Source organism: Ambystoma mexicanum, chromosome 8, assembly GCF_040938575.1.
Source record: "Ambystoma mexicanum isolate Mex_15411 chromosome 8, UKY_AmexF1_1, whole genome shotgun sequence".
Taxonomy (NCBI): domain Eukaryota; kingdom Metazoa; phylum Chordata; class Amphibia; order Caudata; family Ambystomatidae; genus Ambystoma; species Ambystoma mexicanum.
The window spans coordinates 494038359-494064077 of NC_090929.1; the positions used below are offsets into that span (position 1 = coordinate 494038359).

General features: G+C 45.3%; 1 protein-coding gene across 4 annotated transcripts in view; it reads left to right on the forward strand.

Annotated features, from left to right (window-relative positions):
* The window catches only part of MIB2 (MIB E3 ubiquitin protein ligase 2), a 725636-nt gene that overhangs the window by 609394 nt on the left and 90523 nt on the right, over positions 1-25719 (forward strand). For all 4 annotated transcript variants that reach the window (XM_069610141.1, XM_069610142.1, XM_069610144.1 and 1 more), the window contains 2 exons: positions 7156-7334; positions 11623-11810. In XM_069610141.1, coding sequence (XP_069466242.1) covers positions 7156-7334; positions 11623-11810 — 367 coding nt within the window. The remainder of the gene's footprint in view (positions 1-7155; positions 7335-11622; positions 11811-25719) is intronic.

Consider the following 25719-nt stretch of genomic DNA (forward strand, 5'->3'; position numbering starts at 1 on the left):
CGGAGGGTGCTGTGTAACACACATAGTAAAAACACATGAGACCCTATGGAGTAAAGGACCCCATAGCCCATAAAACACATTACCAGTCAAAGGAACACCATAAATCATGTCCAAGAGTGGGAGAAAGAGTCTCACTCTTGGCAGGAGGAAAAAACAAACTCCAGAAATCCAGCAAAGCTGCTGGGGGACTCACTAGGTTAGGAAATTCAGCCTAAAGAGAGAATTCTCCCTAACAACGCCCAAACTTTTGCTTTTGTTTTTACACCTTGTCTGGACCTTTTATAGTGTAGTGAAGCCTTTAGCTCCACTCCACTGGCCTTTTGCCCACTTGTTATGGGGAAACTGACTGAAACTGCCTCGCTTTTTCTTTTTACATGTTATCTGTTGAGTAACCTTTTCATATTGCGCGATCATCTTCCAATGCGGTATAATGGGGATACTTTAGTATCACCGTAGACCTACACTGAAAGGATTTTTGGTTACATTTGAATGTGCCTAACAACAAGCTGGTGGCAGCAGTTACATTTTTACCATATTTTTTGCTGGCTCTCTCGCTTTTACAACATTTGGCTACTAACTGGCTAGTGTTCTAACATGGCTGTGGCCCAAGGTTTTTCACTTGTTCTTTGGCCTTTGTGAATTTCCTTTTATGATCATGCATTTGCACAGGAAGGCAGTGCTTTTCACATACTAGTGCAGGCCATGTGTGTTGGAAGCTAGGAGGTGGGCTGGGACTGTTTGGTCCCAGTCCACATTCTATTTTTGGTGTGTCTAGAGTGTATACAGGAGTTTTCTCAGTGTGGTCCCTGATTGTACCCCTGTTGGGGGGGGGGGGTGTGTGTGTGTGTGTGTGTGTGTGTGTGTGTGTGTGTGTCTCAGATCTTTCTATTGGAGAGCTTTAGTTTCTGCACTCGCTTTAATTTAGTATAAGAGGATTCCTGCAGCTATCCAGCAGAGATCTGAAGAGGAGCCAAGTATCCTGTGTAACTGTGCAGACGAAGGAAGACCCAAGGGCCCGCCCTGATGAAGAGGCTTGGCGACCAACTCTTGCTGCTGTCCCAGTGGAGCCCTGTCTCGCTACTGATCTGAGAAAACCCCTGCTGGTGCTTTGACCCTATGGACCGGTGGGGCAGCCAGTTACGATGTCTTCTCATGGCCCTGCAGATTGGAGTATTTGGAAGTGTCCCTGGACCACCCGGTGGACTGCCCAACTCCATATTGGGCTACCGCGCCAGACACATCGCCCCGACTTCAGTGGTCTCCAGCCAGTCACACAAGTGGCCTTATTTGTTTGCTTGTTAGGCGCTTATACAATAAGAATATACTGTTTCAAAACGCCCACAGGGCAAGGAGGGAGGGAGGGAGGAAGGCAGGGTGAGAAATACATTACAACACAATATTAAGAGCAGAGGGGGAAGAGGGAGAGGGACACACCTACTAAGTCTTGTGAGGGAAGAGGTGGTAAGTGCTGGGGAGTCTGAGCTTGTGGGTGAGCCATGGATGAAGTGCTAGGGCCACGGGAGGTGTAAGTGCGAGCCTCCAGAGCGGAGGGTGTGCAAATGCAAAGGGCTGTGGATAGACAGGAACTGGGAAGAATTGGTGTGGGAGGTCAAAGCCCCGAAGATGCATAAGGGCCAAGGACACCGATTCAGCAACTGTGGGATTAGCAGAGGAGAGGAGGAGGAGGAAAAGAGGAAAGTCTTAAGGAGCTTCCGGAATTTGAGAAGATCCTGCTCAAGGGGGAGGGCGAGGCTAATCCAAAGGAGGGAGCCCACAGAGGAAAGTGAGCAACCTCCTGCCCTCTGTTTAGCAAACTATTTACTCACAAAAAGTTGGTGCCAGAGGAGCAAAGTGGTCTAGAGGGAGAGTATTTTGTGAGATAAAGTTGAAGATAGTGTGATCCCCGGGCCCAGACAGCCGTGTGGGTGATGCAGAGGGATTTGAATTTAATCTGTGCAGCAAACGGGAGCCAGTGAAGACTTTTTAGTGCAGGAGAGCTGCGGTCCGGGGGCTTAAGGCCAAGGATAAGTCTCGCGGCCCTGTTCTGGATAAGATGAAGGGGTTGCAGAGTGGAAGAAGGAAGATTCAGGAGCAGGATGTTAGATTAGTCAAGTCTATAGAGAGCCAGGGCTTGAGTCACATTGAGCCTCTGAGGGAACGTGAGAAAAGGTAGAATTCCTTTGAGAAGGAAGAGCTGATAGTTGGACTTCTTGGCAATGTCCTGAGTGTGAGGGGGCGGGGGGGAAGAGGAGTCAAAGATGACACCAAGGTTTCTGGCTTCAGCTGAAGGCACAGGGGGAGAGCCCAAAAAGAAAGGAGCAGGGGGAGAGCCCAAGAAGAAAGGCCATAGTTAGGGGAAGAAGGAGGGAGCAGGGGTCCCTATGGGAAAGGATCTCAGTTTTAGAGGCTTTGAGGCTGAAATCATTGGAGGCGCACCAGGACTGGATGGCAGATAGGCAGTCGGGGATGATGGAGGGTGCAAGAGGGTCAGCAGGGAGTCTGAAGAAGAGCTGTTTGTCATCTGCATAACACTGGAAGTTGGAGGAGATGAGGCATGCAAGGAGAGTAAGGTAGATGTTAAAGAGCCAGGGGGAGAATATAGAGCCCTGGGGGACACCACAGGTGGAGATAGAAGTAGGAGAGGAGAAGGGGCCCAGGATGACTTGGGAAGAGTGGTTAGTGAGGAAAGAGGACAGCCAATCCAGTGCCCGTTCCGAGATACCAAGTGTATCATAGACCCTTTGCATGCTGATGGAATGATTACCTGTATCAAATGCAGAGGAGAGATCGAGCAGGATAAGGACAGCTGGGGAGTTGGAGTCCAGAGATGCAAGTTTCAACGTCCCAGCGTCAAGGAGTCGGGAACTGGAAGGATTTCTTTGACAGTGACTACTCAGATGCTTGTTGTCACCGTGCACGATGACAATAGCTGGAACGGGCCATCCCCCATCTGGTAGAGTGTTCAGAAGAGTCCTGCATGGGTGCCTGCTGCATTCGTCCACTGGAAAGGGTTACATTCTGCTCCTGGACCCGATTGGAATTTTGCATGCACCCGCAGCTCCTGGGCATCTGCTACTAGAACCAACAGTGGGAAAATCTACCTCCAGCGATCCTCCTTCAACCTGCCAAATCTGAGGAAAAATCAGACTACTGGTGGTGAGTTTGTGAAGAACTTTGGGTTATTTTACAACTCTTGGCTTTGGTTACACTCACTCCAAAAGATAGAAAAGTGTTTTACTCACCAGTAAACTCCTTGGACATGCCTCTGGATGAATCTTCACATCCACAGGACCATTTCCCTAACTTTTTTCTAACTCGTAAAACTTTTTGAGAACGTGGTGAACCTTTTGGCACAATGTTCCAATGAACTTCTTGTTGGTTCCTATTCCTGTGGACTATTGGTGCAATTGTTAATTACCTTTCCTTTCAGGTATTGGGGTGAGGGCGGGGGGTGAATTGTTTACTTTGCCTCGTCTGCCACTGTATATATGTTTTATATTCGTATTGTGTGACACTATTACCTGCTCTGTTCATTTTTATAGTGTGTTCTTTGGCCAATAATAAATATAGTTTTTATTTTACTTGCTGTCGAAGTGTAATGCTTTCACTGTGTGGACTCATTGTGGACCTCTAACCCCACTTGCCTCTCCTGAGGCTAAGCCTAGACCACTCTCCATACTACCCTGATTAATTTGGCTGAGCTCCCAGAGTTTCCACTGTGCACTATAATTAAGGTGGGCACCTAATCTCTGTCCACCAGGCCATAGTTTAGAAATCCATCTTAACAACGCTGAATAACTATTAAAAAAAACACTTGGTATTTACATAATTCTCCAGCATTGGATCTTTCATAGATTCACATGCTGTGAATAGATTACAAAGCAGTAAAAAAATAGGGTGGAGTAGCTTGGCGAACAGGAGTTCCAGGTAAGTAACTTGTTCCATAGTATGCATAACATACTTTTACATCCTCCCCCACTTCTTCCCCATGTTTGCTTTTCTATTACCTAGTTACCTCCGCAGTAAGCTTGGTGGTGCTATCAGGATTCTCTTACAACATTAATTGCTCCTGCTGTTGTGATTGTGTAGAAATTCTGAACTGTGGTTAATATTAGTCTTTATATCTTCTTTCTTATAACTGCACTGCTTATGGAATTTCTATGTCGGCTCCAGCTACTCTATCCCTATACTAACTAATACTATGTACAATCTCCTGGTAACTTTAATTTAATTTTAAGCCCAATAAGGTTGGCTAATAGTACTTTTCACAAATATGTATGTGTGCTTTGTGCATACAATTCCCGTTTCTTTTAAAGTGCCATACATTGTAAGTTTAAGAAAAAATAGTTTTTAACTTTTTTACCTTTGCTTATTGGCACCTCTGTGTCATGGAGCGGTCTTGCTCACACTCCAGTTCATCTCCCAATACACGAAACCACACATGCACATTATTGAATACAGTAATCAAAAACTCACTCGTGCTCCCTAAAGTTTAGTTGCGTAACAGACCAATGCCTCTGCGTGCCCACTCATACTACAGTATTATGCTGCTCCTCACGGCTGCAGGTGCTTTCCTCTAGTCGCTCACGTGCCTAGTTTTGCACCCCTCCCTCAGTTTCACGCGCAGGATCGAGACAAATAAATTCTCCTGCAAAGTCTGCCTGAATAACAGTTAATCACACATGAACTCCTTACTGCAATCTTCTGTACTGTACAGACACTCCAAATTGGTCACCATACGGTTAAATTAGTTACTTCGATTCTCAATAAATTACAGTCCCCAAGTAAACAAATAAATATAAAATTCACCACATGATATTTGAAGAGTCAAGTGTTGCCAGATCCTTGATATTTAAGAATTCTGTATCTTCCAAAGACGTTCAAATAGGTTTTCAGGCCCTATATGCCTGAGCCCCTAACAAATGTGGCCTGCTGTCTTCAAAACTACTGATGTAAGGCAGTTTAAAATGCTCTCAGCATTCCAAACAATGCCAGAAGTAGTTAACCAATGTGATTGGGTGTTAAGGCCATTAGCACCCCGTGTTACCAAAGCGGCAACTCAAGGTGCGAAAAAAATTTTTTTCCTTACTACAGCAGCGTTTTAGGAAGGAAAAACCTTTACCAACATGGCAGCTATTGAAATGGAAGGCGGGGCTCTGTACACGCCCCTCTTCCCTTTCCATGGCAGCTGCTGTGAGCAGAGAGGAAGGTGCGGCTGTGAGTGCTGCCGCAAGTTTGGGCTGAGGTGGGATTACAAATAAAGAGGGGACATGGTGGGGGGGAGATGGGGCAGGAGGAGCTGGCCGTCAGGTGGCTTCGAATGCGGGCTTTAACTAGCGGTTCCAGCATGCGTTCCTGGCCACCTGATTGGCTGGCTCCACCCTGCCGGGTGCTTATCATGCTTCGGCTAGTTTTGCCTCCATCTTCGAAAGGGGCAGGATCCTTTTCCTAATGGAGAAATCTGATTAAGAAAAAGCCTTTAACAACTCTGCTTTTCGCCAACACCCTCATGCTTTCCCATGCATCTCTATGCCGGTCTCATTCACCCCATAAATCTATGTGAAATGTATCCCCCCACTCTATAAACCTAATCTGTGCACCAAATCCGATCCTTGAATTTGGAGAACCTGACATAAAGGTTTCTTGCTTGCTTGACAGTTGTCTGCGCTATAGTCAAATATCTTTGAATTTTCTTTGACACTTAGCTTTGTACCATTGATGGGTAAGGTTTTCATAATTATGATAAATCTGCCTGAACTATGTCAACCCCAGAACATTTTGCTTGGACTTGGTAACTATTTTACCTTGTCCCTAGGTGAGTGGGAATCTTTTTCCTCTCTCACCTAGTCTTTTACTCTTTTTCTGGGTGACCTTTTTATGTCTCTCCATAGGGTATGGTTGGAGTTATAATTTATAACTTTTGGGCTTAGGCTGGGATGCCCCTTTGGGCTACCGTGTTAATTTATCTTTAATATACTTGGGTGAACTACTGTTTCCAAGTAGTAAAGAGAGATTTTCATCCCCTTTACATTTTGTATGAGTGAGCCAGCACACGTCACCTTATGTGGAGTGCTGAGGGGATGCAATGCATCCCCTTTCTTACTTACCTGGTAACATTGTGTTACAATTGCAAGTTTACTCGAATGGCTGGTGGCATTGTAACAACGTGTATGACTTTTAGTCACTATTACTCGCAGGCTGTTAATTCAGCCTCAGTAATGCACAGAAGGGCCACCATTTTACTAACATGGAGGGCTCCTTCTTTTTTCACCATTTCTTGTGTGCTTGCTGTTTCTGAGGTCTTCCCCTGCCGTTCTAGGTGGGAACAACCTCAGTGGAAGTTGTCATCCTTTGGATTCCCCTCCCAGGCTCCAGAGTGTCTGAGAAGGCAGCAAGCAAGAGAGGAGTCAAAATCTGCAGCCCTTTCTTTCACCTTGCCTGAAAGGAACCAACTCCCAGTGGGGTGCTGGCGGTCCTGATTAGATAGCCAGACCGCCCCTTTTGCCATGCCTGCAGGAGACGATTTAAGGGGCGGGTTCAAGGTGAATACAGCTACCCACCCAACACTAAAATATGATATGTCTGGGTATGACTAATGTATAAGGAATTTGGAACCTAGAGAATGTGACCTCATTGGTCTAATTTGTAGTCCTGAGACAAACTGTGCAGGCAATTGGAAATGTCAGTATATCTCTACTGCTGTGCTGAAATCTGTGGTCAGAGTCTAAACATTCTTTTGTTAAGCTTCTAAGGAAAGAGTTTCTAGGTGGTTTATGAAGCTCTCTGTGTATATTTGTGAGCCATATTCTGAGATGTCTTGCAGAATTGTCAATTCCACACAGAACCGATTCGTTTTATCCAAGATTCATTAGGGCATTGAAGGTAAGAACAGTTGACACTGTAATATCTGAAAGTCCATGGAGGCAGCACCTATCTCTTATTTCTAGTTTTTTTTAGTGCTGTGTTTGCTTTTATTTTAAATTATCTACACAATGTTGGCTTACTACTTTAATGTGGCAGGGCAGTATTTACAACTGTTACATCCATTACACTCCCCTTAGCTGACGAATCCCTGGTGTTACTGAAAGTGTGTCCACCAAAGATGTCCAGAGATGTCATATGTATCATATCCCCTCCTGCTCTCTTCTCCTCCAGCTGCAGGCTTCCGGACTGCTCGGGAACATGGAGCTGAATGTAGGCAGTGCTATTGCCTGTTTCCTTGCCCAGGCGGGGGCAGATATCGACTATGCCAACCACAGAGGGAAGACCCCACTCGACCTCATCACAGATGGGAGGATTGTGCAGATCGTCAAGAACTTTGCACAGAAATTCAGGCAAGGGGTTTTGCATTCTCCTTTTTGTTTTCGCATGTATCCTTCATGATATTGAAAGGCAGCCATTGATCTGTTCAGTTAATTGATGTGCTCCCCTCCCCTATTTATTCATGAACTTTGGGCACTGTGGGATTTCATGTTCCCCATTTTGCATAAAATCATATTCTCGGGGGGATTGTACATGGCTGTCAGATGGGCTGCTCTGTCCGCCATGGAGATGGGGGAAGAGTATGACTGGGACAGAGTTTGTTGTCTAATCAAAGAGTAAAATTCAGTGCTTTTTTGTGTGGAATGTAGTCCGTATTGCAGCTAAAGAACGGTAAAATGGGCACACAACCTTCTCTGAGTCCCTCCTCCCCCCTGACACCCTCAATTGGTCCGAATGATTCTGTGGATTTCAACGGCTTATTGTGGTGGCTAGACTCTGTAGCTGTTATATTAATAAATAGCTTTGTTCTCCTGCAGGAGAGAAGCTAAATAGTCGGACTGATCTCTGGGTTTGTTGTCTGTGCTAGTTTGGGGTTGGGATGGGTCAGCCACCTCCAGTCTGCTGAATCTGCAGCCTGTGAAAGTTCTTTTCCTTAAATGAAAAAAACCTTTAGCTGCAACTCTGTGCCAACTTTGATTATGTATCTTTGGCTTGATTAATGAGCTACTGCTTTCTTCAGTTATTTTTGGGATAACTCATGAACGAAGCCCAGAATTTCAGCAGCCTAACAAAATTACTAGTTTGGGAAAAGGTCTTGCACACATCAGGAGTGAGGCCTCGCCCTGTCTAGTCCTGTATGCCTCAGGTGCAAGTAGAATGATAATAATAAAAGCAAATACATTTTTTAAAAGAGGCAATAATCACTGCTGCCGTGGACCGCAATGGCCAGCAACGAGGTCTTCAAAGAGCAATTAGGGATATTACGCTCAAGGAAAAGCTGCAATGCAGTTGGTTGCCATTAACACCCCACCCACATCATAACATCTGGGGTTCCGTTTTTTAAGCCAGTAGAAATAATGCATCAGGAGAGCTCAATCAGGTTTCTATCGACAAATACAATCTCCAAACAAAGCTGCTGGCCCCATGGGAAATAGCAACTGAAATTTACAGGATCCCTTTTTCTATTTCCATTGACGGGAAATTAGGACGAATGGGGACAAAGTAGGTGGTGAAGTTTTAGGGGAGTTTTCCTAAAGTCTACCAACGGGTGAGACTCTATAAAACTATGTCTTGGTATACAGGCCCCAACTCTTGGTATAAGTGTGTACTACCCAAAGGTTTGGTAGAACGGCAGAGCAGTCAGGCTTATCTTATGAGGAGAATGTCAGCTGTAGGTAAGTACAATGAACTCTAAATACATAAGCCCAAAGAAACTCTCACACACTTGTAGTTCTATTTAAATAGACATTTATTTTATATACACAAGGCAAAGTTATATTCAGGTATGTAAGTACTATTAAAACTAATCCACAAAATAGAAAACTCAGCATTACTTTTTCAGGTGAGTAAACCACTTGTAATGCAATGTACCAGTCTTTAACACAGTTCAAAGATAATTCACTTCACTCAGACAATGCTCTGTTGTACGGAAAAAGGGATATTCAGCTCCAGCAATAGCAACCTACTACTTTGTAATACTTTTCAATGATTCCAATACTTTAGCAGTCTTTCCCTATCTAGTTAAGAGTTCTTCAGATTCAGTTGAGGTGGGTGCAAGGTCATGTGCAGCAGCAGGGAAGGTAAAGTTCCAAAGGATACTTGAATTACTTTCAAGAAGGATGCTTTGGTAGAATAAAAAGTTATCAGAGGGCCTTGGAAAGGAATCCCTGTAGGTGCACAAGCCTTAGGCTTGGGCGATTGGAATGGGTGAACATCCAAACACTGGTTGCAGCACTCCAGTAATAAAGGAGCGACAAATTGGCTGGAGGTAAGTACTACTCTGAGCCCCACAGTACCTTAGGAGTATTGAAGAAGGTGCAGTGTGTTTCTCTCCTATGTAGCAGCGGTGAACCCAGTCTCCTGTTCCTTGGTCGTGGTGACAAAAGGAGGGACTCTGGAAGGGATGTCGTAGCAGCATTCATGAGAATGGACCCTCAGGAAGGCATTCTTCCTACTCCCACGCTGGTCTGCAGTTTTCGCACCTTTTTACAAGCTCCAAAAGTGAACGGTTACCGCCCGGTCAATCTGCCTCAGTTGTGCAGTCCTGCACTCTGGTGCGGGGACTTTGAGGCGGGGGATCGTGTCTCTGGAGGTCCAACTGTAGATCACCAAAGTTCTGGGAGGATTTGTTCACGGGAAGACAATGCACTGCAGTTGGATTGGAGGTCCCCTGGTATTGGCGGTTTGCAGCCCTAGAAGGTCACAGCACATCGGGGAATGGCTCCTTCTGCAGGTAGTCTTATAGCTAGTTGGCCCCACCAGCCAAAGAGAAGGAGTCATCCTCTTGGGAGCTCCTCTGTCGATTTGAAAACGGGGTCAGGACAGCGTTGGTGTCTTCGTGATTACTGGAATAGTCTACCGGCTTCTATGGTAATCTTCTGCTTCGGATCTTCTTTTCCAGTGGTTTACCTGCCTTCTGTCTCTAGAACCTCAACGTTTATCAGGATTTCCCATTCATCCCCTGCAAACTCTCCTTGCAGTTTACAGAAAGGGGGGGCTGTCCAATTAGGACAGCCAGCCCCCCAGTGGGAACTGGTTCCTTTTAGGCACATCAGCAGACAAAGGATTGCAGAGTTTCAGGATCCTCTCATGCTTCCTCTCCTTGCAGACATGCTGGATCCTCAGAGGGCTCCACAAAGAGTTCCTGACGAAGACAAAACTCACATCAAGATCTTCCCCTCGCAGGATGGCAGAAGAAGGGCCAAGAACTAATAACCACACATGAAATGGCGAAAAAAGAAAGGAGCTACCATGTTGGAACATAGGTGACCCTCCTGTGCATAACCACGGCTGTGAATGCAGTCTGCAGTGGATAATTGCACAAAGATCGGTTGAACACTTCCACCAGCCATAACTATAGGGTTGTTTCTTTAACAAAAAAGGTACAGGAACATAGAGATAAGGGGGATACTAGGTATACGATCGGCACTGCACATAAGGCGGGGTGTGTTGATCTCTCAAAAGGAAAAGCTCAGAAGGGTAAAATGTATCCCCCTATCGTTAAGTAGTTCTTAAGGAAAACAAAAGCATATAAAAAAGAGAGCCCAAAGGGCTCCCAGAAGCACTGCACATAGTGTTGTTTGCTGCAAGAGTGAAACAGAGAGGCCTATAAACGGTAAGGAGGAAAGCAAGACTCCATAAAATAAAGTGAAACATACAGAACAGGGTTCCCATGATGAGAGCAAAAAGAAGGAATGAAGCGAAAACCGCCCCTCTCATTCAGGTCCAGAAGTCTAGCAAAATGTGCTAGGGGTCTGACTAGGAGAGAGGATTACGCATACAACTGATACATTTCCATACCATGCGGTTAGGAGGGGATGTGGTTGGGTTACAAAGGTCACCTGAAGGAAAGGGGTCCAGTGGTTCATTTGAGTGCAAGCGGGGAGCAGGAAAAAGTTAACAGGGCATTGAGTGGGAGTGACCAGAACAGCTAGCAAGGCTTTGATTGGTTTATCAATCTTGCATTCCTAGCCAGCTGACTGGTTGTTACTTAAAATGTGTATTTTTACACCAAAAACGTGTATTTTCCTGCCAGTTAGTGCTCCGCTATACAACGTGCAAGAGAGTAGTTGATGGCGCTGTTGATAGGAAAGAGGCTTGCAATGTCCACAAAGAGGATATTGGGGTCGGGGGAGGGGGAGGAGGAGTTGTGGTGACATTAATAAAGTGAAAATGGGATTATGAAGTAATCAAAGGGAGGAAGTGCACTGATTATTTTACTATATCTGAAAGCACGGATTTAACAAAGAATAGCTGGGTTATTTTCACTGACGCACAAGCAGAATTGTCAAATCGCCTAAATGAGAGGAGGTTTTTATGTAACCGCAGAGGTCCCTAAATAAAAATGAAAGGATTATATCACTGAAGGAGTGCAGAGTTTGTATAAGGAACATGCAATAACGGGTCAAGGGGGCAGGGCATGTAAGGGAAATGTATTGTGATGTTTCTGAAGAAGAGATGGGTTGTGATGTCACTGCTGTACTGCAGCTTTTAATTGGTGAGCTGCAGGTGCCGGTTTTCAATTAAAGCTGCATTGTGAGATCTTGACTTGGGTATAAAAGGATTGTAAAACGACCATGAGTTTGCATCCTCCTCTTCATAAAAAGTTCTAAAACTGTTTTTTTCCCTCCTAAATATCAGAGAACAGCAGGCCCAGACAGAATGTTCTGCTGTGAGCTGCAACCTCCGGCGTGTTCACACCACACCAAACACCATGACAAACCTCAGCATGCCCAGCAGCCCTGCTCCACCCACAGAGTGCCTGGTGTGCTCCGAGCTGACACTGCTCATCCACTTCCTTCCGTGCCAGCATAGTATCGTGTGCGAAGGTGGGTGCCAGTCTTGATGCCATTCAATAGTGCGTGTAAGAATCTCTTTAAGACATCTGAGACACAGAAGATTTTTAACAGATCATTAGAAGTTATTTAGAACGTATACAAGCCTAAGGCCATTTTAATGTGGGATAAGCTTCTCTCTTGACCTGATCTTGGATATGCACATCTTTGATTTCGAAGCATTTTGCGCATTCATGGGAAATGTTTTAAAATTATCAGTCTGTTTCTTAACTTGAAATGCAATCTGGTTTCCAAAAAGATGGATCCATTCCTGGATACCTTTTTAAACTACATTCTAGAGCTGTAGCTAGAAATGTGTATTTCTTGTCTAGAACCCGGCTGCACTCGCAACCTGCCTGTGCCTTTTTATTGAGAGAAATAACATGCAGGAAAGTGATGAACTGAGGGCTGCCATGGTGCTGAAATAGTCATTCTGGCTCAAGAGGTGGGAGTACCTGCAAGTTGCACAGAAAGCCCTACCCCATAGCTTTTGTGTGAGCCCACCTGAATATTTTAGCTTTTTTAATTGCTTGCTGGCTCTTTTTCCTTAGCGAATACTAATCTAAGGCCTTATTAGGGGCAACATTTTTTATGTGCCCCCTTTTGAGTCATTAAGTGGGGGTTTCCCCAAATGCACACCTTGTTTCCCATGACGAATGAACTTGGCCATTTACTGAGTTTTCACCAAAGGTTGGTGTCACTGTTGCATTGTTGCAATGCTTTGCAAACTAAGACCATTTCCTGAAAAGGTGAACCTGATGACAAGCTGTTTTTGGAAATCCTGAGGGAGTACCACACTGTTCAGCAGGAAGTCCTAAACCTTATCTCTGGCCCCTGTTAAGATGGTTTTCCAAAATCAACCTTGATGGTGGATTTGCGAAGGCCACCCTTTTAAAAGGAAGACAGATTTTATCCAAACCCAATCAAGGAAAGGTAGCAGAGCGGCAAGGCTTAGTCTCAGGATTGCTGTGAGAGTGGTCTAGGGCTACAATGAATCTACACACAAAAACACCAATATTTCAAGTGTGAGAAGCCAGGAATGAGACCCGGACACAGAGCTCATTGTTTTGGCTATATAATTTCATTCAAAATAAAAGGGTGTTGGAAAAAGGCCTCACTATCCCTACTCTAAGAGGTATTTGCCTACCTCAACCAAAACTAAGGGTCTGTCCAAGGTCAAGATGTCCAAAAATAAGATGTCCTGTGTTCAAAGTCCTATTGTTTGGGATGATTGTGTGCAGTACCCTTTGGGTGCACTACGGCAACCTCGACCTCGTGGCAATAGGAACCCAACCTTTGTTATAAGTCTGTACTACACAGGTTGGTAGTGGCTGCGCAGCCAGGCTCCTCTCAATCAGGGTCAATGTGAGCAGTAGTGTTCTTACACAGAGGTTTACAGTGACGAGTATTCAAATAAACTCTTATACTCGAGGTACTTTACAGTGTAGAGGAAATGGTTCCGGCTGGCTTCTGTTCCTGTGCAGCTCTGCAGGTCCCACTGTTCCTGTGCTCCGTCGTGGAGACAAGAGAGAGGATTTCTGGGGACTCCTGCACTGCAATGGGACAGTCAGCAGCAGCAAATGGCAAACTTCAATTCAGCTGCACTTCGCGGTTTCAGCTCCTGGCCGTTAGGCAGAGTTTGTATGCAGTAGCCTTTGGGACCACTACACACAACTATGACTACAGGTGTAAGCAAAACCAACCTTTTGTATAAGTCTGTACGACACAGTTTTTGGTAGCGGAGCTGACCAGCCAGGCTTATCTCAAGAGGTTATGTGAGCTGTAAGGATGTTACACAGAGGTCTGCAATCACAGGTATTCAAATAAACTCTTACACTCAATGTTTCTTGGTTAAACACTTAATAATTTATTCAAATGTCAGTTATGTAGGAGGAGCAGGAATGTAGAGTGGATTAGTAGTGTCAGTCAGTTTGTTGGAGCCTCTGGCGCGGCCCTTTGGATACTGCTTAGCGGTAGCTAGCAAGGTTCTTGTTTGTGCTTCTTTTGGCCCATCTCATCTCCTCTCTAGTTGTTTGTTGGTGGTGTTGCTGTGTCCCTTTTGAGGTTCTCATTGTCTGCTGAAATGCTAGGTTTTGAGCAGTTTCCTGAAGGTGATGTTTTCTTCTGTGGTTCTAATTTCTTTGGGCATGTTGTTTCAGATGTTCGCAATTAGACATGAGAACGCTGTGCTGCCAAATTTTCTTTTATCGTAGTCCTTTGCCTCTGTTGGTAGGTCGTTGCTGGATCTTAGTTGCCTACCTGGGTGATACCGGTGTTGGGCAGAGTTTGTATGCAGTACCCTTTGGGACCACTACACACAACTATGACTACAGGTGTAAGCAAAACCAACCTTTTGTATAAGTCTGTACGACACAGTTTTTGGTAGCAGAGCTGAGCAGCCAGGCCTATCTCAAGAGTATATGTGAGCTGTAATGATGTTACACAGAGGTCTACAATTACAGGTGTTCAAATAAACTCTTCCACTCAAGGTTTCTTAGTTAAACACTTATTAATTTATTCAACAGTCAGTTATAAAACATTCACTAGAAGGAGGCAGTTAAATATCATACATCAATACATTCAACCTACTTTGGAGGAGCAAAATGGCATTTAGAATACTTTGAAGGAGGACCAAAAAGGAATAGGTTCAGAACATAAAAGAATTAAAATTTCTTAGACAGTGCAGATACTTTGAGTTCAGCAGAAGAGTCCATTCAATTCAATAGGATAGGCCAAAGTCAATGGGCTAAAGTCTTGGATAGGTAAAAACGGTTCTGGCACATGAACAGTAAAGTCTCTGTAGAAGTTCTTAGAAGTAGTTTGTAAGTAGAAGAATTATGTGTTGGGTCACAAGCGGATTAGGCCTGCTAGTTGCGAAAGTTTCAAGCACTTTCACAGCGAGAGGTAAGTACTCTCTCATTTCACAGCCTTTCAAATGAAGAAAAAGCTGCAGCTGAAGACTTCTGTTCCTGGCAGTTCCTGCAGATCTCGCTGTTCCTGAGCCTCAGTCGTGGGGACAACAGGGAGGATATCAGGGGACTCCTGCACTGCACGGGGACTGGTTGAAAAAGCTGCTACTTGGCAAATCTTCAATTCCGGTAGCTCTAGTAAAGCACACAAACTGGTGTCCCTCTCCTTGGTTATTCAGTTTCCTGCAGCACTCTGAGGAAAATACAACCAGCTCCGAGAATGGTATCCAGGTGGCTTATGGGTCGAGTTGATTGGTCCCACCAACTGAAAGGGAGAAGTCGTCCTTGCAGGGCTTCTCTGTCGAGATGAATTTAGCGATTCGGACCTGCAGCAGGGCTTCACCGGGCAAACCAACAGTCCAGGAGTTGCAGCAGCCGTCCTCTTCAAGCTCGTCTTCGGTTCTTTCGTTCCAGTGTTCGACTCTGCCTTCCAAGCCAAGAGACTCGCCTTTTATCCAGTTTCCTCCCATTCTTTCCAGCCTAGCTGCCACTCACCCAGTAGGGTGGTTGTCCTTGCCGGACAGTCAGCCAGCCAATCACGCCAGAGTGCATTTGGGTCTCCTAGGAGACTAAGCACAGGGAGTTTCGGGCACCTCCCTCACCCCAGACACTCGGGCACCAGAGGCGGTCTTCTGTCCTGAAGCCCACCAAAGGCGATGGAACAAAGGGACCGGACCTGGTTTGGCATACAGAGCAAAACCCTAGAAGGACCTTTCCAAAAAGAAACAGCAAAAAAAGAAGGGGATCTGGTTTTACGGGGGGGTGCTCATCTTGAAAAACATGGCTTCCGCGATTTAACACTACCGGTGCTCGCGGTCGGGGAAAGTCATGGTAATTTGTTGTAAAACCACTGCCACGTGCCATTTCGATAGGAAAGGGTTGCATTTGACTGCTACATGAGTATCTAGACACGGGATACTAAGTAACCCCTCCAGCACTCTATTGTAAGATAGGGTGTGCTGGGTCTAGCAATTTAAAAAGACTAGTAAAGTCAATTTCACTTTACTTACTCTGGGAAACAGTAGTTTATCCCAGAGAAGGTATTTAAACCTTGGGAAAGCCTGAAAGGGTTTCCCTGTGCCACTGCACTGAGGGAGCTGTGTGACGCACATGAAAAGATGATGCCTACGGAGTTGTCTAAAACTCCATAACCAAAGAAAACACAAGAGTAAAACACACAGAATTAAAAGTTCAAAGTCCCAAAGTTTAGCAAAAGAGCTGGAAGGCTCTAAGGTGGGAGGAATTGGCACATTTATGAGAAATCTCCCTAACACTCGCGTCTCAGCAAATAGCACCACCATGGTCTCTTGGATACCACTCTGGGCTTTCCTCTCTTCTGGGGTCCAGCACTCTCTTCAGGTGGCTCAGGCTTGGTCAGTCCTGCTTCAAGAGAGTCCGGAGGATCTTCCACAAGCTCGGGTCTGACTTAAAAGTGATGCACTCTGTTTGGTGTGCCTCTCTGGCACTAGAGTTCCAGCAGCAGTGGAAATCCAGCCAGCTCCGAGAGGCTGTCCAAACAGGTTCACTTTGGAGTTGATTGGTCCCACCAACTCAAGGGGAGAAGTCGTCCTTGCAGAGCTTCTCTAGTCAATACGAATTCAGAGCTTCAGCACAGCAGCAGGGCTTCACCGGGCAAACCAACGGTCCAGGAGTTGCAGCAGGCGTCTCTTCCAAGTTCTTCTTTGGATTCCTTCATCCAGTGGTCGACTCTGCCATCCAAGCCAAAAAGCCTCGCCTTTTATGCAGGTTTCTCCCATTCATTCCAGCCTATCTCTCAATCACACAGCAGGGTGGCTGTCCTCTAAGGACAGCCAGACAGCCAATTGCCTTTGGGTGCATTCCTGTAACCAAGGGGATTAAGACGGGGGAGTTTCGGGCACCTCCCTCACTTCCTGCCCCTGCCAGACACTCTGGAGCCAGAGGCAGGCTTCACTCGTGAATCCTGCCAAAGACAAAACTAACAAAGGGACCAAACCTGGTTTGGCACACATAGTAAATCTCAAGAAGGACCTTTCAAGCAAGAATGGCGGTAAAAACACACAATGGTAGTAAAAGAATGGGTAACATAAAAATGTTACATGAGAAACTAGAAAAAGGGTACTAAGTAATCCCTCCAGCACCCTATTGTAAGATAGTTAGGGCTGGGTCTAGAAAGTTACAAAATGTAAGTAAAATCAATTTCACTTCACTGCTCTTGGAAACAGGAGTTTGTCCAAGAGAAGGTATTTAAACCTTTGGGAAATCTCAGTGACTTCCCTGTGTCACTGCACTGAAGGTGCTGTGTGCCACAATGTAAAGATGATGCCTTTGGAGTTCACTCAATTTATAATCCACATAGGTAGTGTTCACAGTTCCGAAGAATGTCTCCCTTCCCTTGGTTTCTCTTCAAGATGCTTCAAACTCCTAAGTGCATCAATCTTCCTTGGAGTTCTTTGGTTAACATACAAAAAACTTTGTACACAAACAACTTGAGTATAAATCTCAACTTCGTAGGATACATGGTTTACTTCCCTACCAGATCTCTTTCACCTTAATATGACTTTGCTCGCACATGTGCCTGATGTATTCGTCTGGCAGGTCTTCCTTATCTGATCTGTGTTATACACTTGTAACCTTGATTGGGCCTGGTATACTCTCTTGCCAGGACTTCATGTGATTTACTTTTCACACTTGCAAATTGGACTCTGCCTGGTATACTCTCCTGCCAGGGCTTCTTGTATGATTTACTTTGCACATTTAGAAACTCATATGTTTCTGGAATTTATTCTATTAGTCTTTTTCTGATAGTATCGGGTCTCATAATCCCTCTCATTTATTCCAGTTTCCTTTATCCTTCTTTGGCAGTTTTGCCAAAGCACCCTAGTGTCCCAGTTCCCCAATGTATGACTTGCCAGCTTCTAGTGGTGTCCCGCTTCCAACTCGCAGGCTCGCTGGCTTCATCCGGCGGCTTCCATGTCCTTTGCAGCACCCGCTTGCCTCCAGAGCGCCTCTCTCCGTCTTCAGTGCATCGCGGCTACTCCCCGGTTCCTCTGGCTGCGAGAAAGTTTCTTCTCTCCTTCCTCACGCGGTCTCCACACAGCGAACCAGCTCTTGCAGTCCTCTCTCTTCTGCCTTCTCCCTGAGACGGCTTGCTCCATGGACTTCTTGACTCGCCAGTCCCTCGTTCAGCACCGAGCGGCCAAAACCTCTGCAAGCAGCTTCTCTTCACTTTGCTGGGTAAGGGTTTTAAATATCCTGGCACCTATTGCACAGTCGCAACCACTAGAGCGCGTCTTGTGCTTTTCGTTCTGGCCGATCCTCACTGATACATTCAGCCTCCTCGACCCAGTATTTCTACATGTATGGGAATTGTAGGCAGTTCTTGGTATGCTATGTACAGAACATTGAAAGGTGTCACCAGTAGGTCTCGTAGGTGGTTGAAGGGAATCAGTACAATATGCCATCAATACATGACGAATAGAAGGAGCATCCCTGAAAGGGAAAGGGGAATACCATGTCTCGTCTGTTGATGTCAACTCCCCCCATGTGGCCCTCCTCATAGCCGCCCCAGGGTTCGGATCAGAAAGCGTCTACCACACCCTGGCCACAGTAGGGGAGGGTCTCCCCACAGAAGCAATGATGACATTGCCAGATTCATCACACGAGTTAGACCAAGAAGAAAAATATACAATGGTTTATTAGGCCTTTAAAATACACACTACCTAAATAAAACCTCCAGTCAAATATTGTCACACACTTATTATAAAACAGATTTCTGAGGCTTGTGATCTGTTTAGAATCACATGCTTTGCACAGGCCACAATCTAGTGGTAGGTGCAGAGTATTGCATGACTTGTTTTCGAAGCTCGCAAAAGGGACGTCAGCTGGGTGTGTTTGTAATACAATCCTGTTACAGAGATGTATCATTTCCATGCTTCATCCCCTCTCCTAGTGAGACCCCAGCACTTTTTGCTGGACTTCTGGAACTTTTTGTTTCCATCCTGAATGAGTGGATCCTTTTTCCACTGTAAGAAACTCATGGTGGCAACAGAAAAGACCGACACAAGTGACAACAGTTCAAGGGTGTTTATTAAACTGTATATGCGGGTTGGAAAAACACCTAATCTAAACCTAAATCTAAGATGGGAGCAACCTACGACCATCCAATAATAATAAGGCAGTCCTAGTGGCGTCTTGTCAAATAAAATGGCCTATACTAAGGAAAACCTATTGCCAATCCTTACACTAAATTCAAAAAGTGGGTAGGATAAGGTTCACAAGAAAGAAAAGTGTTCACAAATGAAGGTGGGACTCCTGAGCACAGCACACGCTCAAGCTTTCCCAGCACGCTCACAGGTATCGGGATCTTCGGTGTTTAAGTCACATTTCTGCAAAAAGTCTCTGGCCTTCGAGGACCTGATACGGTCAAAATAATAAACAAAAGTTCCTTTCGGCTTGTACGTTATCAGGCTGAGTTCCTGTTAGGCACAATTGTATGCAGTACCCTTGGGGTGCACTACAAGAACCCTGACCACCTGGCAATAGGGACCCAAACTTTGGTATAAGCTTGTACTACATAAGTTGGTAGCGTGTTGAGCAGCCAGGCTTATCTCAAGAGGGATCAATGTGAGCGTTAGGGGAGTTACACAGAGATTCACAGTGACAAGTATTCAAATAAACACACACACAGTTTCTTTAATAAACAATTATTAATGTATTTATCAGTCAGTTAGAATAAGCCTTCTTCAGAAGGGGGCGATATAACAGTAACATACAAATACACTTCAAAAATACACATTCTTAATATTTCTAAATCAGTAAGTACCCTTTTGGTATGGCCCACAAACACTACCTACACCCTCAGGTGATTTCAATAGTTGGTGCTGGGGACATTAATATATCACTGTTGCATTTAGAATCAGATTTAAGAGTTTGTCAAAGAGAGGTTATTGTGACACAACAAGAGATCTTGCGTATTTCTCAAAGCAGCTAAGTACATTTGTAAAACCTTCCCAATGCAAAGTTAGTTAACCCTTTCCTGGAAGGAAGACCAACCATGTTCACAGAGGGAAGAAGAGTCATTCACGGAGCCAGGCTTAGCCAAAGTCAATTGAGCAAAAGTCTAGGTGAAACTGAAGCACTTCCCAGAGGTAGGTACAAAGTCTTGCACATTGTTTTAAAAGTCTTTGTAGATAGAAGAATTCAAAGTAGGGTCACAGGCTGTTTAGGCTTGTGAAGTAAAGAAGCTACAAGCAATTCTACACATGCAACCAATCTACTCTCCAACGAGGACAAGTGGTTGCACAAGAGGCAAGTTCTCTTAGACTTGACAGTACCTTTAGGTTGAAGAAAAGTGCAGCAGATGACTTCTGTTCCTGCACAGCTCTGCAGATCTCACTGTTCCTGGGCCTCAGTCATGCGGACAAGAGGGAGGACTTCTGGGGACTTCTGCAGTGGGACGGTCACCTCTCGCAACCGGCAAACTCAAATAAGAGGCACTTCGGTGTTTCAGCTCCTCGCGTCTACCGCAAATGGCAACACCGCAGTTCATGGCTGTCGAGATGGGCTGTCCTTGCATCTGGGGCCCCTCACTCTGCTAAGGGGGCTCAGGCTCGGTCAATCCTGCTTCCTGGGAGTACGGAGGATCTTCCTGGAGCTCTTGGCCAGCTTAAAAGCAATGCACACAATCTGGTGTTCCAATCAACCAGCTCCGAGAGGATGTCCAGGTGGCTGACTTTGGAGTTGATTGGTCCCACCAACTCAAGGGGAGAAGTCATCCTTACAGGGGCTTCTCTGACGATACGAATTTGGAGTTTCAGCACAGCAGCAGGGCTTCACCAGGCAAACCAACAGTCCAGGAGATGCAGCAGGCGTCCTCTTCAAGGTCATTTTTGGTTCCATCGTCCAGTGGTTGACTCTGCCTTCCAAGCCAAAAAGCGTCGACTTTTTATGCAGGTTTCTCCCATTCATTCCAGCCTAGCTGTCATCAGGGTGGCTGTCCTTGCTGGACAGTCAGCGGACCAATCACCACAGAGTGCATTTAGGTCTCCTAGGAGACTAAGCACAGGGAGTTTCGGGCACCTCCCTCACTTCCTGCCCCCACTAGACACCCTGGAGCCAGAGGCGGGCTTAACTCATGAATCCCGCCAAAGGCAAAGTGAACAAAGCGACCAAACCTGGTTTGGCATGCAGAGTAAATCTCAAGAAGCACCTTTCCACAAAGAAATGGTGAAAAAAAGACCAGGGTAATTTTGACAAAAATGGCACGCTTGGGTGCTTTACTGCAGCTGCGAACGCAGCCCGCGGTAAATGCACACTGCGGTAGTTAAAAGTAAACCACTGCCACCAGCCATTCAGTGAGGAAAGGGTAACATAAAAATGTTACATGAGAAGCTAGAAAAAGTGAATACTAAGTAACCCCTCCAGCACCCTATTGTAAGATAGTGTGTGCTGGGTCTAGAAAGTTACAATTGTAAGTAAAGTCAATTTCAGTTTACTGCTCTTGGAAACAGTAGTTTATCCAAGAAAAGGTATTTAACCCTTTAACTATCGGAGAAGTGAGTGGGCACCACAGGGTTAAAAGTCTTTCAAATCTTGAAGTCAATGTGGAGGTAAAGGCTGAAAGTTCAAACTGTAGTTCAGATGGAGCTGGCTGTGACAAGTCTGGAGACACCCTGACTCAAAATTGCAACAAAAGCCGAAGGCCAAGTAAAAATACCAAGTCACACAGTCGCTCTCAATGGGGCCCAACCTGGGCAAATAGGTATTCAAAGTTCAAAATAGTTTGATCTGGTATCAAAGGTAATATACTTGTTCAAAAATGAAGAGTCTGTTGGTTGTTTATATCAGAAATGGTAGTTTATCCAAAGCAATTCAAAACAAAGCTATCACTAATGTCTTCTTAGTGAGAAAGCAGTTGCCACAACCCAAATATAGTACAGATTTAATGCGCCAATGCATTTCGGAAAACATTTCCTTCTTAAGGCAAGTCTAATGGATTCCAAGTCAATAACATAATGCAACAATATCAACATGATAAATGAATAAACATACATAGATGTAAAAATTAAAAAAATAATGAAAATAAGAACATACCAATCAGTGGTGATTCCAAGGGAGATTAGTCAATGAAAAAAATAAAATAAAGAAATGATGAGTGATTTATCATGTAACAAACCAACAGAAAGAAAAATGTGTAAAACCTGGTTTACCTTAATGGTGTGGCACAGGAGAGAACGTTGGTTGTTTATAACAAAAATAAGATTGGCCAAAAGATGCCGTACATGCAGCGGCTGTAATGTGAAACACGCTTGTGTTTACAGATGGTAGAGCATATCTGATAATGGGAAAAGATAGGGTTAAGTATCGTAGTGTGGCAAGCACAGATAGCAAGAAAAGGATTGAAGGAGTGTGCTTTAATCAGACCTAGTACCTTTCCGCATTAGGAGCGTTGGAGTCCTCCTGCGTGCAGCTGCAGGGCAGTGTCTGTGACTGCCGTGTTAGGCCGTTGCAGAGTCAACGGCTCTTTTATGTTGCACATAACCACCTTGCGCCATTGGGAGGCTGGTGGACACGTACTAAAGTGTATTGCAGGTGATAGCCTGCACGGATCACAAAACCATTAATTTTAGGGGGATACCTACAGAATATCCTCAATTCTAGTGACTTAATATCAAAAGGTGAAAATATCAATAAAAATAGAAATAGAAAAAATACTGCAAATGCTAACGGGAGTCCAGTGAGACCAGGGGCTGAACAAAAAATGTGTGGTGGTGTCCCTTAATTATATAATGATGAAAGAAAAACCAAAAATGAACTTGAAACAAATACAAACCGTATAACATGGAAATAAACATAAAACTAATAGAAACCTGTTAAATTAAAGCACTACACAACGGTAGTCAATGCACTCAATAAGGTACATATGGTATTGATCAGACATTGGAATAATAATACACTAATGATGGGACTTCTTGTGATCACTTAGAGCAACCTCGTCGCAGAAGGTGTCGCCCTCAGGCGGCACCTTGGGTCCCAAACGGGAGTCCGGGACGTGCAGCAAGGTTTTTGTTGGGTAACATAGGAACAGATATGGTACCAAATTCGGAAACATGTAATCGATTGAAATTAAGGCAAAGCAGTAAAAGCAATAAGCACCACACATGGAGTACACCAGGTCATCAAAGTGGGCACAAATGTTCTAGTATTTCAGTGAGTTTTAGATGTAGCAATGGTAGTTGATTTCCTCGTTCAGACCATTCGGGACCAGACTGCAGAGTTTGACAATCCAGAAGGTCTCCCTGCGATTGAGGCGTAAGCCTAAATCTTCATGAGGGTTGTTCCTGGTCAAGACCTCCAGAATCTAAAACGTAATTTGCGAAAGGTTGTGGTTATTTTCGGCCCTAAAGTGTAGTGCACCATTTTCAGTTTTTTTTCTTTGTTTACCAAACTCCCCTTGGCGCAGATGGGCACATTGGTGTGCCAATCTGCCCCAAGGGCAGGGGCGCCTCCAAGGGGTGGCCAGGGGGGGCCATGGCCACCCTTATAAAAATGCTGGCCACCCCATGAAAAAGCAAAAAAATACACTTTTTTTTCTTCCCCTCTGAACTGTGCATGGACAATAATCACATGTGCAGTTCAGTGTGAACACATTTTTTTGTTTGTTGCCGCAGCTCACCACCCCCGATGGACTGGATCAAGTCACGTATGATGGTGGCCCTACCCCCATTGATCGCACAATAAACACAGCCTCAGTGCACGCATTTCTGTTTTGGCTTTCACTTGCAGGCTTTGTTCACTTCCAGGCACTGAAAAGGAGACCTGGGCTGCGGTGCTGAGGGACCGAGTGGTTGTCCTAGGCAAGCACTTCAGAGTTGAGGTATGTGGCACCAGGGGTGGTGCCAGGCATTTATTTATTTATTTATTTGCATTTATAAAGCGCACAGAACTGCCCTGGGGCATCGTGGCGCTGTTACAGCAGACTTAGTCATGAACACAAGCATAGGAATGTGTTTACAGATGTAACCGAGTTACATAGTACATTTCACATTGGTAATAAACATTGAGCTTAAAGGTTATGCTATGCTGTGGATACAATGCAAGCATGAGAGTGAATGTGGCAGACTTTAGCGGAATAGGAGGGTTTTGAGGTTTTTACGGAAGGTATGGTATGATTTTTCGTTCCTTAGTGAGGTAGGTAGGGAGTTCCAGTTTTTTGGTGCGAGGTGTTGGAAGCTGGTTCCTCCCGCCCTGGATCTTTGAAACGTGGGGACATCAATCATGTTGGTGCGGTGAGCTCTGGTGGGTCTGATGGAGGCTTTCGGTGTGATTCTTTCTGCGAGATAGGGTGGGGCATCCAGGGATAGGCATCTGTGTGTGATGGTCATGGCTTTGAACAGTATGCGTTCCTTCACAGGTAGCCAGTGGGCATCTCTCCTTGCTTGCGAGATGTGTTCTCTTTTTGGAATGGACAGTGCTGCCCGGAGCGCATTGTTTTGCGTGATTTGGAGTTTTTTTAGGTTGTGGGCGGAGGTGCCTAGGAACAGTGCATTGCAGTAGTCTAGTTTTGTACCTATAGTGGCTCTGGCGATGGACAGGCAGTTTTTGGCTAAAGTCCCCCCCCCCCCTCTGCAGCTGCCTATTTGCCATGCACAGGCCTGCTCGCTTGACCTCAAGCCGGCGCTCTCCACACCGCTTTATTTTCTCCTCACAAAACTGATTGTGGGGGAGGGAGGAACAAGCCCATTATTATTAAATAGAACAATTGTGGAGATGAGACGCCCCTGGAAGAAGAGAGTACCTGCTGGCTGCGAGATGCATGCTGGCCACCTTAGCAGGATAATCGGTGTCTCTTTCAGTGAGGCCATTCTCCTTGTACCCATCGTGAAGAGTACACCCTTTGTCAAAAACGTGTTGCTGCGGTGCCTGCCAATTGAAAGAGCAGCTCTTTAAATTGTATCTGGCTTACGTGGCCAGACCATGTCGTATGCGAACCCTGCCACGTCGTCATTTGCCAATCGGCAAAGAGCAGTGCTGCCATCATTGCTCGCTATCCAAAAACAGAACCCCTCCTGTCACAGCCGTCCCCTGGACTAGAGGCCCATGTTCGGTGACCTTTACTTTCTACCCCCAAATACCTTTGCCCTTCTACCTGCCCATTCGACAGGTGGGAGGCATTTCACTGCCCTACTCTCCACACAAGACACATGATTGCTGCCCACCTTCACCCCACCCTTGACCGAGGCCAGCACTGCACTGCCCTGATCTCCCTACACAATTCTGCTCTCCTCACACACGCAATTTCTTTATACTTACACCTCCTTACACAATCCCGACCATTCTGTCACCACCCAGAACAAATGAGCTCCTAGGCCTGTTGTGCACAGCTAGATTTGGTCCCTCTATATAGGACTTCTAGAAACATTTAAATTAAATAACTATCAACTTTCCCACTAACAGATGTGACTCCCCTCATTCTTGTGTGCACTTCAGAATGCTGCATTAAAATAGAAACGAGCACCCCTCTCTAATGCTTCAGAGGATGACAGTGTCCATATTACTTGCCAATATGCTTCAATACACCAAGTCCTTCCCTTCCTTGACATAGTCCTTACAACTTGCGGCACTTTCACCTCTCGAGTCACCTTATGTAAGCAAATAGCTTTCAAATAATACTTTGCACTTTGCATGTGCACAGGCTGGTAGCATTACTTGGCAGGGTAGCAGGAGGATTGAGAGTGACAAGAAAGAGTAGGATTTGGAGTAACGCAAATCCCCTGTGGACACTATAGCACCTTCCTCGCCCCAGTTGTAGATATGAGGCTATAGCAAGCACCATTAAACACACACACTGGAAATGCTGCAACACATTTGCTGAAGACCAGATCCTTAATGAGCAATGCTTTCTGAGCTAAAATGAAGTCCAACAAAGTCTACAACATGAAATGTGTAATGCT